Source organism: Oncorhynchus clarkii, chromosome 16, assembly GCF_045791955.1.
Source record: "Oncorhynchus clarkii lewisi isolate Uvic-CL-2024 chromosome 16, UVic_Ocla_1.0, whole genome shotgun sequence".
Classification (NCBI taxonomy): Eukaryota; Metazoa; Chordata; class Actinopteri; order Salmoniformes; family Salmonidae; genus Oncorhynchus; species Oncorhynchus clarkii.
The window spans coordinates 72,773,978-72,789,677 of NC_092162.1; the positions used below are offsets into that span (position 1 = coordinate 72,773,978).

General features: G+C 45.3%; 1 protein-coding gene across 1 annotated transcript; it reads left to right on the forward strand.

Moving 5' to 3' along the window:
• Positions 1–745: 745 nt before the first annotated feature.
• LOC139367388 (proline-rich protein HaeIII subfamily 1-like) lies at positions 746–15,478 on the forward strand. Its single transcript, XM_071105583.1, has 4 exons — positions 746–795; positions 923–1,184; positions 1,365–1,538; positions 15,182–15,478. Exons 1-4 carry the CDS (start codon positions 746–748, stop codon positions 15,476–15,478), a joined length of 783 nt encoding a protein of 260 aa, XP_070961684.1.
• Positions 15,479–15,700: the final 222 nt, after the last annotated feature.

Here is a 15,700-nt window from a genome sequence, read left to right on the forward strand (position 1 = left end):
TATTTACTTTTGAGAGATGTACTAAGGATTTTTAGTGACTGACTAGCTTTAGAAACATATCTATTGTATATTGCAGTTTGTACAAATTGTTCTGAGAAATACACTTATTATTTTGCACGTGTTAGGGATGATGTGAAAAATGCACTTATTATTTTGCACGTGTTAGGGATGATGTGAAAAATGCACCAAAGCGACTGAGAAAAACTGTAATTAAGGTCACCACATACCAGCACATTACCTTGAGTTCGGAAATGGCAGATCTCCCATAAATCAAGGTTAGAGACTGTCATCTGAAGTAGGGAGACTCCGAGGGCAGTACATATACGACACGGAGAAAAATATCTCTCTGTAAGGGAATTCATTCTTTTAAGATTTTCAACCAAATGTGAATGTTTCCCATTTTTAGGTTTGTATTGAATAAGGAATTTCGTATTTGTACCAATTGACTATGTGTGTCTCGAAAAGCTTAATGAATGTATGCCTGCCCTGTGGCGGTGAACCTCAGACAGACCTCAATCTCCTCCAGTCTCTGTTTTCACCTCTACCAGGCCACCCTCACACACACCCACACACACAGTTTTGTAACCTGTTTGTTAAGACCTGGTTAGACAAGCAGCTCTCCTTTAAATGTCAGACCATGCTCTTCCACACGAATCCCTCCTCATCTGGTCTCCCTGTGTGTGTGTGTGTGTGTGTGTGTGTGTGTGTGTGTTCCTCTCCCCCCGCCCCCTCCCCTGGCCCTCTAATGCCCCTACCTCCTCCCAGCGGTCCCCAGGTGGCCAAAGCCAATTACAGGTAAGACCTCTATGGCATCCAGGCATGAAGGGAGGGCACTCAACAAGGGAGAATTTGAAACGAATGTCCCAATTCTCTTTGCCAATCTCTGTCTGGCAACATATCTTCTGCCACTAACACCTCCCAGAATCCCCCAGGAGGCCCACCTTCTGCCACTAACACCTCCCAGAATCCCCCAGGAGGCCCACCTTCTGCCCCCAACACCTCCCAGAATCCCCCAGGAGGCCCACCTTCTGCCCATAACACCTCCCAGAATACCCCAGGAGGCCCACCTTCTGCCCCTAACACCTCCCAGAATCCCCCAGGAGGCCCACCTTCTGCCCATAACACCTCCCAGAATACCCCAGGACGCCCACCTTCTGCCCCTAACACCTCCCAGAATACCCCAGGTGGCCCACCTTCTGCCCCTAACACCTCCCAGAATCCCCACCTTCTGCCCCTAACACCTCCCAGAATCCCCCAGGAGGCCCACCTTCTGCCCCTAACACCTCCCAGAATACCCCAGGAGGCCCACCTTCTGCCCCTAACACCTCCCAGAATCCCCACCTTCTGCCCCTAACACCTCCCAGAATCCCCCAGGAGGCCCACCTTCTGCCCCTAACACCTCCCAGAATCCCCCAGGAGGCCCACCTTCTGCCCCTAACACCTCCCAGAATCCCCCAGCAGGCCCACCTTCTTCCCAGAAGACATACGTCCATGCCTTCTTCCACATGGGCAACAGACGGCTACATATCAAGACCCCGGTTAACTCTCCCTCTCTCCGTCTGCCTATCAGGTCGGCTGATCAGTCACCTTCTGAAGTCCAAACTACATGCATAGACACACACTCACAGCCAAAGTAATGCACACACGCACGCACGCACACACACACACACAGTCACAGCCAACCCCATGCATATACATACACACAGCCAGGCACAGAGTGGGGAATTCAATTAATATAGGTGTTACCTTCCCCAGTTTCTGTGTTGTAGTTTGTGTATTTGCATGTGTGTATTTCAGGAAATGGCTTGCTGAAATCCCTCAAGCAGCTGATTGGTCGACTCCATGGCTAATTGGAGAGCTGACCCCGCCCCCTCGTCAAGACGCAGCTGTCTCCAATTACCCATTCCTTCTAAATCTATATAAAAGCCAGTGTTCTGTTCAGAAGAGAGATCATTGCTGAGAGAGGAGGTTGATTGCTGAGGGTTATAGCATGATGGCTGAGGGTTATAGCATGATGGCTGTGGGTTATAGCATGATGGCTATAGCATGATGGCTGTGGGTTATAGCATGATGGCTGTGGGTTATAGCATGATGGCTGTGGGTTATAGCATGATGGCTGTGGGTTATAGCATAATGGCTATAGCATGATGGCTGTGGGTTATAGCATAATGGCTATAGCATGATGGCTGTGGGTTATAGCATGATGGCTGAGGGTTATAGCATGATGGCTGTGGGTTATAGCATGATGGCTGTGGGTTATAGCATGATGGCTATAGCATGATGGCTGAGGGTTATAGCATGATGGCTATAGAATGATGGCTGAGGGTTATAGCATGATGGCTGTGGGTTATAGCATGATGGCTGTGGGTTATAGCATGATGGCTGAGGGTTATAGCATGATGGCTGTGGGTTATAGCATGATGGCTGTGGGTTATAGCATGATGGCTGTGGGTTATAGCATGATGGCTGTGGGTTATAGCATGATGGCTGAGGGTTATAGCATGATGGCTGAGGGTTATAGCATGATGGCTGAGGGTTATAGCATGATGGCTGTGGGTTATAGCATGATGGCTGAGGGTTATAGCATGATGGCTGTGGGTTATAGCATGATGGCTGTGGGTTATAGCATGATGGCTGAGGGTTATAGCATGATGGCTGTGGGTTATAGCATGATAGCTGAGGGTTATAGCATGATGGCTGTGTGTTATAGCATGATGGCTGAGGGTTATAGCATGATGGCTGTGGGTTATAGCATGATGGCTGTGGGTTATTGCATGATGGCTGAGGGTTATGAGCATGAGGGCTGAGGGTTATAGCATGATGGCTGAGCGTTATAGCATGATGGCTGTGGGCTATAGCATAATGGCTGTGAGTTATAGCATGATGGTTATAGCATGATGGTTATAGCATGATGGTTATAGCATGATGGCTGAGGGTTATAGCATGATGGTTATAGCATGATGGCTGAGGATTATAGCATGATGGCTGTGGGTTATAGCATGATGGCTGAAATATGCTGGATTCAGCATATCACATCATACCTACTGCCTCTCTCCTGACTAGCATCAACAAGACAGTCTTCTATCTGCTGCCTCTCTCTGTGGTAGCATCAACAAGACAGTCTTCTATCTGCTACCTGTCTCTGTGGTTAAAGATGACACAGCTATGAAACGCTTCTCAAACAGTCTACCTATTACCTCTCTCTGCTTAAATGCAATGTCAAAAATGTCCATTTCTGCCTCAATAGACAAAAGTAACTGCTTTTAATAATTAGCGGTTAAATGATAAGAACATGCAGAAACTTGGTATCAATGGAAAAACAATTAACACCTGGTAGATTATAAGGAAATGGTCAGAGTGTAGATAGGAATGGCAAAGTTCAGATCACATAAGATCAAGCACACAAACTAACCGTTTAAAAAGTCATCTTTCATGGACAAGCTATTCAAGTCAATTATTGATGGAAGGAGCTGGAAACACATCAGATGGCTTCCCCCACAAGTCATAACTTCCCCCACAAGTCATAACTTCCACATCAACTCATAACTTCCACAACAACTCATAACTTCCACCTCAACTCATAACTTCCACAACAAGTTTTAACCTTCTAGGTCACATATGTCAGAGTCAAGGCCCGCGGGCCACATCCGGCCCGCAAGAAGGTTTTTTACGGCCCCTGGGATGATCTTGATTTATTATTAGAACCGGCCCGCAGCAAGCCGGCAGCCCGCAGATCTTTTACACGCACCAATACTACATTTCCCACAATGCAAAGGTGACGCACCGAGCAGTAGGCTGCTTCATTTCAATATTTATTGGCACAGCAGTCGTCAGCATCACAGTAAAATTAACTTTCAGATACCCATCAAAAATGGCAAAACGGAAGGTGGATACTGAGAACCGGGGGTTTCAAACAAGGTGGGAGTCGGAGTATATGTTCACGAAGGTAGCTGGAAAACCTGTGTGTCTTCTGTGTGGAGAAAGTGTGGCGGTACTGAAAGAGTATAATCTGAGACGACATTATGAAACGAAACACGCGGACAAAAACAAGAATATGGACATGGAACAAAGGCTACAAAAGGCAGAGGAATTAAAACGAGGCCTCAAATCTCGACAGGCTCTGTTCAAAAAAGCCAAATCACAAGGCCAGGCTGCTGTCAAGGCCAGTTTTATTTTGGCAGAAGAGATCGCTAAATCAGCCCGGCCATTTACGGAGGGGGATTTCATCAAAAACTGCATGATTAAAGTTTGTGACGAAGTTTGCCCAGAAAAAAGGCAACTCTTTTTAAATGTGAGTCTGAGCAGAAACACCATTGCCGAGAGAGTAGACCAGTTGTCCATCAATCTAAAAGAGCAGCTTGTGAAAAAGGGAAAAGATTTTATTGCATATTCCTTGGCTGTGGATGAGAGCACCGACATTTCTGACATTGCCCAGTTGTCAATTTTCATCCGCGGAGTGGACTCCAACCTAAGCGTGACAGAGGAGTTTTTGGCTTTACGTCCTATGCATGGCACAACTACAGGGCATGATTTGTATGAAGAGGTGTCAAGATGTGTAAATGAGATGGAGCTGCCTTGGGAAAAACTCGTGGGTTTGACAACCGACGGAGCACCTGCGATGTGTGGACACAGGAGCGGACTGGTGGCGAAGATACGGGAAAAGATGCAAGAGGAAAACGCGACAGGTGAGCTGACAGCTTATCATTGTATCATACACCAGGAAGCGTTGTGCGGTAAAGCCTTGAAAATGGAGCATGTAATGAGCATCATCACGCGCACAGTTAACTTTATCAGAGCCAAAGGTTTGAATCACCGCCAGTTCAAGGCATTTCTGACGGAGTTAGAAACGGAGCATGGTGATTTGCCTTATCACACAGAGGTGCGATGGCTAAGCCAGGGAAAGGTGCTTCAAAGATGTTTCGAGCTTCGTGAGGAGATTTGTCTGTTCTTGGACAGCAAAGGGAAAGACACAACACAACTCCGAGACGAAATGTTTCTGTGTGAAATGGCTTTTCTGTGTGACATTACGAGTCATCTGAATGCAATAAACTTGCAGCTGCAGGGTCGGGATCGTGTCATCTCTGATATGTACAGTACAGTGAAGGCATTTAAAACCAAACTGACTCTGTGGGAGACGCAGATGCGGAAAGAAAATTTGAGCCACTTTCCCAGCTGCCAGACCATGAAAGAGAAGCTCTCTACCAGTGCGTTCCCGAGCACACAGTTGGCTGATAAAATAGGTATGCTTGCCGCTGACTTTCGACGCCGATTTGCTGACTTTGAAGCACAAAAAAGCAGGTTGGAACTGCTCGGTAACCCATTTGCTGTTGACGTGGAAAGCTCACCACCAAACCTCCAAATGGAGTTGATTGACCTCCAATGCAATGATGCACTGAGGGCAAAATATGCGGCAGTGGGTGCTGCGGAGTTCGCCCGTTTCCTCCCCGGCACAATGCCCCAGCTGCGCATCCAGGCTGCTCAAACGTTGTCTATGTTTGGCAGCACATACCTGTGTGAACAACTGTTTTCTTTGATGAACCTGAACAAAACATCACACAGAAGTCGACTTACTGCTGAACACCTCCACTCAATTCTGAGGATTTCTTCAGCTCAGAGCCTTACCCCGAACATTGATGAACTTGTGGAAAAGATGGGACACCACCAAGTATCACCCTCAACCTCAAACAAGTGAACATTACTGTGCAATCACATATTTAGAGTTTTTACTCAGTTCAAGTTTAAAAGTTAAAATTTAATATTTGTTTTCACTGCATGTTACTTCTCCTTAAACAAAGTGTTGTTTTTGATTAATAGATTTTTGCACTTTATTTTTTTGTATTTCAATCCAATTATATTTTAAAAATATTTCAGTTGAGTGGATGATAGAAAATTGCTATTATTGTTTTTTCTTTGAAGTAAATTTAGCCCACTTTTGCTAAAATAGAAAATATAGTCTACTGATGGTGCCTTGAATACCGGTTTCTTTCATTTAATGTTCATGTTATGGGGATATTTATATAAAGGAAATTTGTCTTTTGTGTCTGTTGAAAATTAAAGATTACTGACAGAGCCATAAGAAAATATTGCTTTATTTATCTGATCATATTGTAATATATTTGTTAGGTTTTCAGTAGGTTCAATTAGGTTCACTAGACTATATGCGTCATTTAAAAATTTTTCAATGAACATTCGAACAGTCCGGCCCTCGTCTTGTAGCTGATTTTTTTATTTGGCCCTCCGTCCATTTGACTTTGACACCCCTGTTCTAGGTAATCAATGGGAGTTAAATATGCAACAGCTAGAACTCTACAGACGTTTTAGTAAGTTGTGTCAGGTACATCTCCAAGTGTCCCCTCAACCTCTCCAAAGAGTCCTAGGTATGTAAATGAGGTAACTCAACCTCGCCAAAGAGTCCTAGGTATGCAAATGAGGTAACTCAACCTCCCCAAAGAGTCCTAGGTATGTAAATGAGGTAACTCAACCTCTCCAAAGAGTCCTAGGTATGTAAATGAGGTAACTCAACCTCCCCAAAGAGTCCTAGGTATGTAAATGAGGTAACTCAACCTCCCCAAAGAGTCCTAGGTATGTAAATGAGGTAACTCAACCTCTCCAAAGAGTCCTAGGTATGTAAATGAGGTAACTCAACCTCTCCAAAGAGTCCTAGGTATGTAAATGAGGTAACTCAACCTCTCCAAAGAGTCCTAGGTATGTAAATGAGGTAACTCAACCTCTCCAAAGAGTCCTAGGTATGTAAATGAGGTAACTCAACCTCTCTAAAGAGTCCTAGGTATGTAAATGAGGTAACTTAACCTCTACAAAGAGTCATCAGTATGTAAATGATGTACCTCATCTTCCCCAAATGGTTCAGATCATTTGGGTCTGAACCAGGGTGGTACGGGCGGGGGGGGGGGTCGCCGAGGAGAATTTCAGTAGTAATAATGTGTTATTGTTGCTCAACCATGCCTCCCAGTGGAAAACTCATTTGAAATATTGCCCAAACAGGACACAGTTACACAGGCCTATACTGGTGTAAGCAATGTTCCCTCTGAACTGACGCACAGCTCCCCGGGACTGCCTCACAGTTCACCGGGACTGCCTCACAGCTCACCGGGACTGCCTCGGACTGCCTCACAGCTCCCCGGGACTGCCTCGGACTGACACACAGCTCCCCGGGACAGCCTCGGACTGACACACAGCTCCCCGGGACTGCCTCGGAAGAATGTGTCCCTGAACAAAGGGGGGTTCAAAATTAAAAGTAACAGTCAGTATCTGGTGTGGCCACCAGCTGCATTAAGTACTGCAGTGCATCTCCTCCTCATGGACTGCACCAGATTTGCCAGTTCTTGCTGTGAGATGTTACCCCACTCTTCCATCAAGGTGCCTGCTAGTTCCCGGACATTTCTGGAGGGAATGACCCTAGCCCTCACCCTCTGATCCAACAGGTCCCAGATGTGCTCAATGGGATTGAGATCCGGGCTCTTCGCTGGCCATGACAGAACACTGATATTCCTGTCTTGCAGGAAATCACGCACAGAACGAGCAGTATGGCTGGTAGCATTGTCATACTGGAGGGTCATGTCAGGATGAGCCTGCAGGAAGGGTACCACATGAGGGAGGAGGATGTCTTCCCTGTAACACACAAAGTTGAGATTGCATGCAATGACAACAAGCTCAGTCCGATGATGCTGTGACACACCGCCCCAGACCATGAGAGACCCCCACATCGATCCCGCTCCAGAGTACAGGCCCCGATGTGAAGCTCGTTCCTTCGACGATAAACGCAAATCCGACCATGAGACAAAACTGCGACTTGTCAGTGAAGAGCACTTTTTGCCAGTCCTGTCTGGACCAGCGATGGTGGGTTTGTGCCCATAGGCGACATTGTTGTTGGTGATGTCTGTTAAGAACCTGCCTTACAACAGTCCTACAAGCCCTCAGTCCAGCCTCCCTCAGCCTATTGCAGACAGTCTGAGCACTGATGGAGGGATTGTGCGTTCCTGGTGTAACTCGGGCAGTTGTTGTTGCCATCCTGTACCTGTCCCGAAGGTGTGATGTTCGGATGTACCGATCCTGTGTTTTTTGCAGCTCGTTCCGGTCGCTAGCTGCAGCGAACTGAAAAGACAAGCCACTGAGGGATGTGTGTGCTTTGGGGACCTTTAACAGAATGTGACTGGCAGAATGGGTGTTGTATGTGGAGGATGAGGGCTGCAGTAGATATCTCAGATAGGGGGGAGTGAGGCCTTAGAGGGTTTTATAAACAAGCATCAACCAGTGGGTCTTGCGACGGGTATACAGAGATGACCAGTTTACAGAGGAGTATAGAGTGCAGTGATGTCAAATCAAATCAAATCAAACCAAATTTATTTCTATAGCCCTTCATACATCAGCTGATATCTCAAAGTGCTGTACAGAAACCCAGCCTAAAACCCCAAATAGCAAGCAATGCAGGTGTAGATGCACGGGGGCTAGGAAAAACTCCCTAGAAAGGCCAAAACCTAGGAAGAAACCTAGAGAGGAACCAGGCTATGTGTTGTGGCCAGTCCTCTTCTGGCTGTGCCGGGTGGAGATTATAACAGAACATGGCCAAGATGTTCAAATGTTCATAAATGACCAGCATGGTCCAATAATAATAAGGCAGAACAGTTGAACCTGGAGCAGCAGCACGGCCAGGTGGACTGGGGACAGCAAGGAGTCAGTGATGTGTCCTATTAGGAGCATTGGTGGCGAATCTGATTGCCGAATGGTAAAGTACATCTAACCACTCGAGAGCACCCTTACCTGCCGATCTATAAATGACATCTATAAAATAGCCATGTGTAGGATAGCCATCTGAATCAGGGTTAGTTTGGCAGCTGGGGTGAAAGAGGAGCGATTTACGATGGAGGAAACCAAGTCTAGATTTAACTTTAGCCTGCAACTTTGATATGTGCTGAGAGAAGGACAGTGCACCGTCCAGCCATACTCCCAAGTACTTGTATGAGGTGACTATCTCAAGCTCTATAACCCTCAGCGGTAGTAATCACACCTGTGGGGAGAGAGGCATATCTGGATAGCTAGAAAAGGTTAGCATGAATGCTATCTAGATATCTCTATAAGGTTAGCATGCTAGCTATCTGGATAGCTATAAAAGGTTAGCATGACAGCAATCTAGATATCTCAATAAGGTTAGCATGCTAGCTAGCTACACTGACAGCTGTCACTGCCCTATTGGTTGATGTTTTTCCACTCCACATGGATGTTCCTTCCCACCCCTAATTCTTGAATATGTGTAAGTAGCCGGCATCATTATGCAGAGATGGAACTTTTAATGAACATTTCCACTCTAGAACAGGAATTACGTAGAAAGAGAGGCCCTCTATGCGCTGAAAAGAGTGGGCCAGCAAACCAACAAAAAGTGTAAATCGCATACAAATGTCATTTTCACATGCAAAGGCAGGAACACTTGGTGGTCCAGAATAGAAGAACGACCATAAAACTCATTATAATGTGGCATCTTGATTCAATTTTAAACTTTTCTTCAACAATGTGTGCTTTTATTAGAAGAAAAGTTTCAAACTAAAATCACACTTTCAATTTATAATAAGATTTACGGTCCTTTTTTTGTACTGTGCACAATGTTTTTGCACACAGAAAATACCGCCCTTGGTCTTCCATGTCTCACTGTCGTGCCTCACTGTCGTGCCTCACTGTCGTGCCTCACTGTCGTGCCACACTGCCGTGCCTCACTGCCGTGCCTCACTGCCGTGCCTCACTGCCGTGCCTCACTGTCGTGCCTCACTGTCTCACTGCCGTGCCTCACTGTCTCACTGCCGTGCCTCACTGCCGTGCCTCACTGTCGTGCCTCACTGTCATGCCTCACTGTCATGCCTCACTGTCATGGGTCATACTGTTCAATTTCCTCAATTAAAATGTTCAGGGATTGACATTTCTGGATGAATTGACCAGCTAATGTCTCCATGTGGTCTCTCTCTCTCTATGGAACAGAATAGCTGTGTGGGTGATTTGCTCTGTCCGCATCAATCCACATGAAAAGCCCCTTGGTTACGAGATGAATAAGAAGAACAGAAGCAGAAAATGCTCGATTGTATTGAGAGATCACATTCATATTTTTCTTTTCATATAAGAATACATGTGAATCCAGTGTTGCAGATGAGTCACTTTTAAGGTCGTTAATCATCAGGTACAGAAACACATTCAGTAGATCCTTCAATTGCTATTATTAAAATGACAATATCTGACCGGGAATCAAATTCATTGTCAAGCCAACAACCCCAACTATTACACCAAGAGGTCCGATCCTCTTGGCAAGGTAGCTACTGTAGGTTAAAGTGGCCCCTCTTCCTTCGTGACAGCGTGTCCCTACGCTTTTCTATACCAAGTCCCACATATGCACATGCCTCTCCGATGGCCTCACGTGCACCACGCCACTTCCAACACCAATTATTTTATGTAACCTTTATTTAACTAGGCAAGTCAGTTAAATAACAAATTCTTATTTACAATGACAGCCTACCGGGGAACAGTGGGTTTAATTACCTTGTTCAGGGGCAGAACGACAGATTTATACCTTGTCAGCTCAGGGGGATTCGATCTTGCAACACTTCCGGTTACTAGTCCAACGCTCTAACCAGTAGGCTACCTGCCTCCGCCCCAATGAACTAATTCGGGGGATAATCCCGATCGGGACTCGATCCCATGTTTCAAGTTTCAACGTTTATTTGTCATGTGAACAGGATACAGAAGGTGTAAAACAGTACAGTGAAATACTTACTAGTTTTTTACAGACTTGGTTTTTCCCCCCCTCAATCTACACACAATATCCTATAATGACAATTCAATAATAATAATACTTTTTTGCAAATGTATAAAAAAAATATAAAAATAAATGAAATACCACATTTCCATCAGTATTCAGACCCTTTACTCAGTATTCTGACCCTTTACTCAGTATTCAGACCCTTTACTCAGTATTCAGACCCTTTACTCAGTATTCAGACCCTTTACTCAGTATTCAGACCCTTTACTCAGTATTCAGACCCTTTACTCAGTATTCAGACCCTTTACTCAGTATTCAGACCCTTTACTCAGTATTCAGACCCTTTACTCAGTATTCTGACCCTTTACTCAGTATTCAGACCCTTTACTCAGTATTCAGACCCTTTACTCAGTATTCTGACCCTTTACTCAGTATTCAGACCCTTTACTCAGTATTCTGACCCTTTACTCAGTATTCTGACCCTTTACTCAGTATTCAGACCCTTTACTCAGTATTCAGACCCTTTACTCAGTATTCAGACCCTTTACTCAGTATTCAGACCCTTTACTCAGTATTCAGACCCTTTACTCAGTATTCTGACCCTTTACTCAGTATTCAGACCCTTTACTCAGTATTCAGACCCTTTACTCAGTATTCAGACCCTTTACTCAGTATTCAGACCCTTTACTCAGTATTCAGACCCTTTACTCAGTATTCTGACCCTTTACTCAGTATTCAGACCCTTTACTCAGTATTCAGACCCTTTACTCAGTATTCTGACCCTTTACTCAGTATTCTGACCCTTTACTCAGTATTCAGACCCTTTACTCAGTATTCAGACCCTTTACTCAGTATTCAGACCCTTTACTCAGTATTCTGACCCTTTACTCAGTATTCTGACCCTTTACTCAGTATTCAGACCCTTTACTCAGTATTCAGACCCTTTACTCAGTATTCTGACCCTTTACTCAGTATTCAGACCCTTTACTCAGTATTCTGACCCTTTACTCAGTATTCAGACCCTTTACTCAGTATTCTGACCCTTTACTCAGTATTCTGACCCTTTACTCAGTATTCAGACCCTTTACTCAGTATTCTGACCCTTTACTCAGTATTCTGACCCTTTACTCAGTATTCTGACCCTTTACTCAGTATTCAGACCCTTTACTCAGTATTCAGACCCTTTACTCAGTATTCTGACCCTTTACTCAGTATTCAGACCCTTTACTCAGTATTCAGACCCTTTACTCAGTATTCAGACCCTTTACTCAGTATTCAGACCCTTTACTCAGTATTCAGACCCTTTACTCAGTATTCAGACCCTTTACTCAGTATTCAGACCCTTTACTCAGTATTCAGACCCTTTACTCAGTATTCAGACCCTTTACTCAGTATTCAGACCCTTTACTCAGTACTTTGTTGAAGCACCTTTGGCAGCGATTACAGCAGAGAGTCTTCTTGGGTATGACGCTACCAGCTTGGCACACCTCTATTTGGGGAGTTTTTCACATTAATCTCTGCAGATCCTCTCAAGCTCTGTCAGGTTGGATGGGGAGCGTTGCTGCACAGCTATTTTCAGGTCTATCCAGAGATGTTCGATCGGATTCAAGTGTAGGCTCTGGCTGGGCCACTCAAGGACGTTCCTTTTACTTTACTGAGGAGTGACTTCTGTCTGGCCACTCTACCATAAAAGCCTGATTGGTGGAGTGCTGCAGAGATGGTTGTTCTTCTGGAAGGTTCTCCCATCTCCACAGAGGTAAATCTGGAGCTCTGTCACCTCCGTGACCAAGGCCTTTCTCCCCCGACTGCTCAGTTTGGCCGGGCGGCCAGCTCTCGGAGGAGTCTTGGTGGTTCCAAACTTCTTCCATTTATTAAGAATGGAGGCCACTGTGAGGACCTTCAATGCTGCAGAAATGTTTTGGTACCCTTCCCCAGATCTTTGCCTCGACACAATCCTGTCTCGGAGCTCTTCAGACAATACCTTTGACCTTGTGTCTTGGTTTTTCCTCTGACATGCACTGTCAACTGTAGACAGGTGTGTGCCTTTCCAAATCATGTCCAATCAATTGAATTTACCACAGGTGGACTTCAATCAATTTGTAGAAACATCTCAAGGATGATCAATGGAAACAGGATGCACCTGAGCTCAATTTTGAGTCTCATAGCAAATGGTATGAATACTTATTTAAATAAGGCATTTATGTTTTTTATTTTTTAATACATTTGCAAACATTTCTAAAAACCTGTTTGTTTTCGTTCTGTCATTATCAGGGTATTGTGTGTAAGTTGATGAGGAAAATGTTGTGTTTGATCCATTTTAGAATAAGGCTGCAATGTAACAAATGTGGAAAAAGTCAAGGGGTTAGAATACTTTCCCGAATGCGCTGTACATAAGGAATCACCTTTAGCAAGTCTCTAAGAGCTTTTCATACCTGGATTGTACAATATTTGCACATTCAGAATCAGTGCAGATAGTCTGTGGGAGAGGGAAGGCAGCCATTGTTAGCTATTCAGCAGTGTTATAGCATGATGGGTATGTTGGTCCAAGACCCAACGCTCCGGTACCTCCTGCCGTAGCAGAGAGAAAGATCCATGGCTGGAATAACCTGAATGTCTGGGAACTCGCCCCGTGCCCCCAGTGATGTGCTGGGCCATCCGACACCCCTCTTGATGAAGTTGCTAGGCGTTGGGTTAAGGTCGCTACAATATTACCAAGATCATTAGTTGGGTTACCATGGAGAGGAAGTGACTGAAGACATAGAGTCTCTCCTACCTCGCCAACGTAATGAGCTTCTCTAATCTTTGACTGACACACACACACACACACACACACACACACACACACACACACTCTCTCTCTCATACACACACACACACACTCTCTCTCTCATACACACACACACACACACTCTCTCTCTCATACACACACACACACACACTCTCTCTCTCATACACACACACACACACTCTCTCTCTCTCATACACACACACACACACTCTCTCTTGTCTGGGCGGCTGAAACAAAGGCAGTAACAGGGCAGATTATTCCCCCACAGTGCGGTAAAAGTAATTAACTCAGTGTACTTTCCTCAGTCATTCATCACAGACATGTCTATTTCTGAAACTCAAAAGAGAAATCAAGATTTTAAAAATGGTTTGAAGTTATTGTTAAAGATTGGAAGACCTGTTGTTCCCTAATGACGGACCATGGCCGTGTCCTGTTTTTCAGTCTCTCGGTCCCAGCTTTGATGCACCTGTACTGACCTCGCCTTCTGGATGATAGCGGGATGAACAGGCAGTGGCTCGGGTGGTTGTTGTCCTTGATGATCTTTATGGCCTTCCTGTAACATCGGGTGGTGTAGGTGTCCTGGAGCTCAGGTAGTTTGCCCCCGGTGATGCGTTGTGACCCTGGGCGTGGCCTAATGATGGCCCTGGGGCGTGGCCTAATGACGGCCCCGGGGCGTGTCCTAATGACAGCCCCGGGGCGTGGCCTAAGGCAGGTTGATGTTTATTGGGATGAATCTTGTCCTGGAGGCAGAGCTGAGCGGTTTCTGCTAGATGAGCCAGCCGCAAGGTCAAAATTGGCTATATAATTTAGTAAAACATTTTATGAAATCAAAAATTTAATTTTTGGTCTTAATTGAACATTAGGGTTAGACATAAGGTTAGCAGTGTGGTTAAGGTTACGGTTACGGTTAGATTTAAAATCTGATTTGATGACTTTGTGGATGTTCTGGCTAGTGACCACCCTGCAGAGCTGCCTCCAGGACATGAGTCATCCCAATAAATGCGAACTTGGGTCAAGAAGGGGTGAAATTGATCTGTCAACTGGAGGGCTACTGGGTTCATATCCTAACAATAATCGGGCCCTTGAGCAAGGCCCTTAAGCCCACAACAGGCTCTCCATCCAGGGCTGCTGGGTTCATATCCTAACAACAATCGGGCCCTTGAGCAAGGCCCTTAAGCCCACAACAGGCTCTCCATCCAGGGGTGCTACACTGCAGCTTCACCCTGTGCTCCTCTCAACTGTGTGTCTGTATAGTTTTTGAAATGAAGAGAGCATGAAGACAAATTTCAGTTGTTCATCGTAACCATGGACCGTAGCTACGGACAATACAGCTGTACAAAACTGATACGAGAATTGTGTTCTCAATGTTCATAAACCCAATTCAAATAACTACTCAGCCTGAAACCCAGAATTTGTAAGAAACTGGTTGAAATGAATCAGACGGAGGACAAGCTACGATAGTCAGAAAGTTTATTTACGAGAGCGCTCCTCTGTTGTACAAGACAATTCATTTTACACTGGCTTCTCACGCACACACATACACACTAACATACACACACAATGTCCTGCTACCCAGCCGACAAAGATTAGGGGAATCCGTGAGACTTACTCCCCATCCCCATCCTCCCTCAAGATAGGGAGACCGAGACCCTGGGAAGTACTCTCAGTGGCCCCAGCCAAGGAGACAGAGACCCTGGGAAGTACTCTCAGTGGCCCCAGCCAAGGAGACCGAGACCCTGGGAAGTACTCTCAGTGGCCCTAGCCAAGGAGACCGAGACCCTGGGAAGTACTCTCAGTGGCCCCAGCCAAGGATACCGAGACCCTGGGAAGTACTCTCAGTGGCCCCAGCCAAGGAGACCGAGACCCTGGGAAGTACTCTCAGTGGCCCCAGCCAAGGTCGGCACCGAATCTTGCTCAGACAGCCTTGTTTTTAAGATACTATAATAGATATAAACGACACACACGGATATATCATTCTCACGGATATATAATTCTACTGACTAAAACCACACACATCATTAGAATAATCTCATGAGTCTAATCAATTTCATCATGAGTCTAATCAATTTCATACAATAATATGGTTTCAGGGTGGAATATTCTAATCATTCATGTGAACATATAAATCCCATTATCAAAAACCCGATTCATTGGCA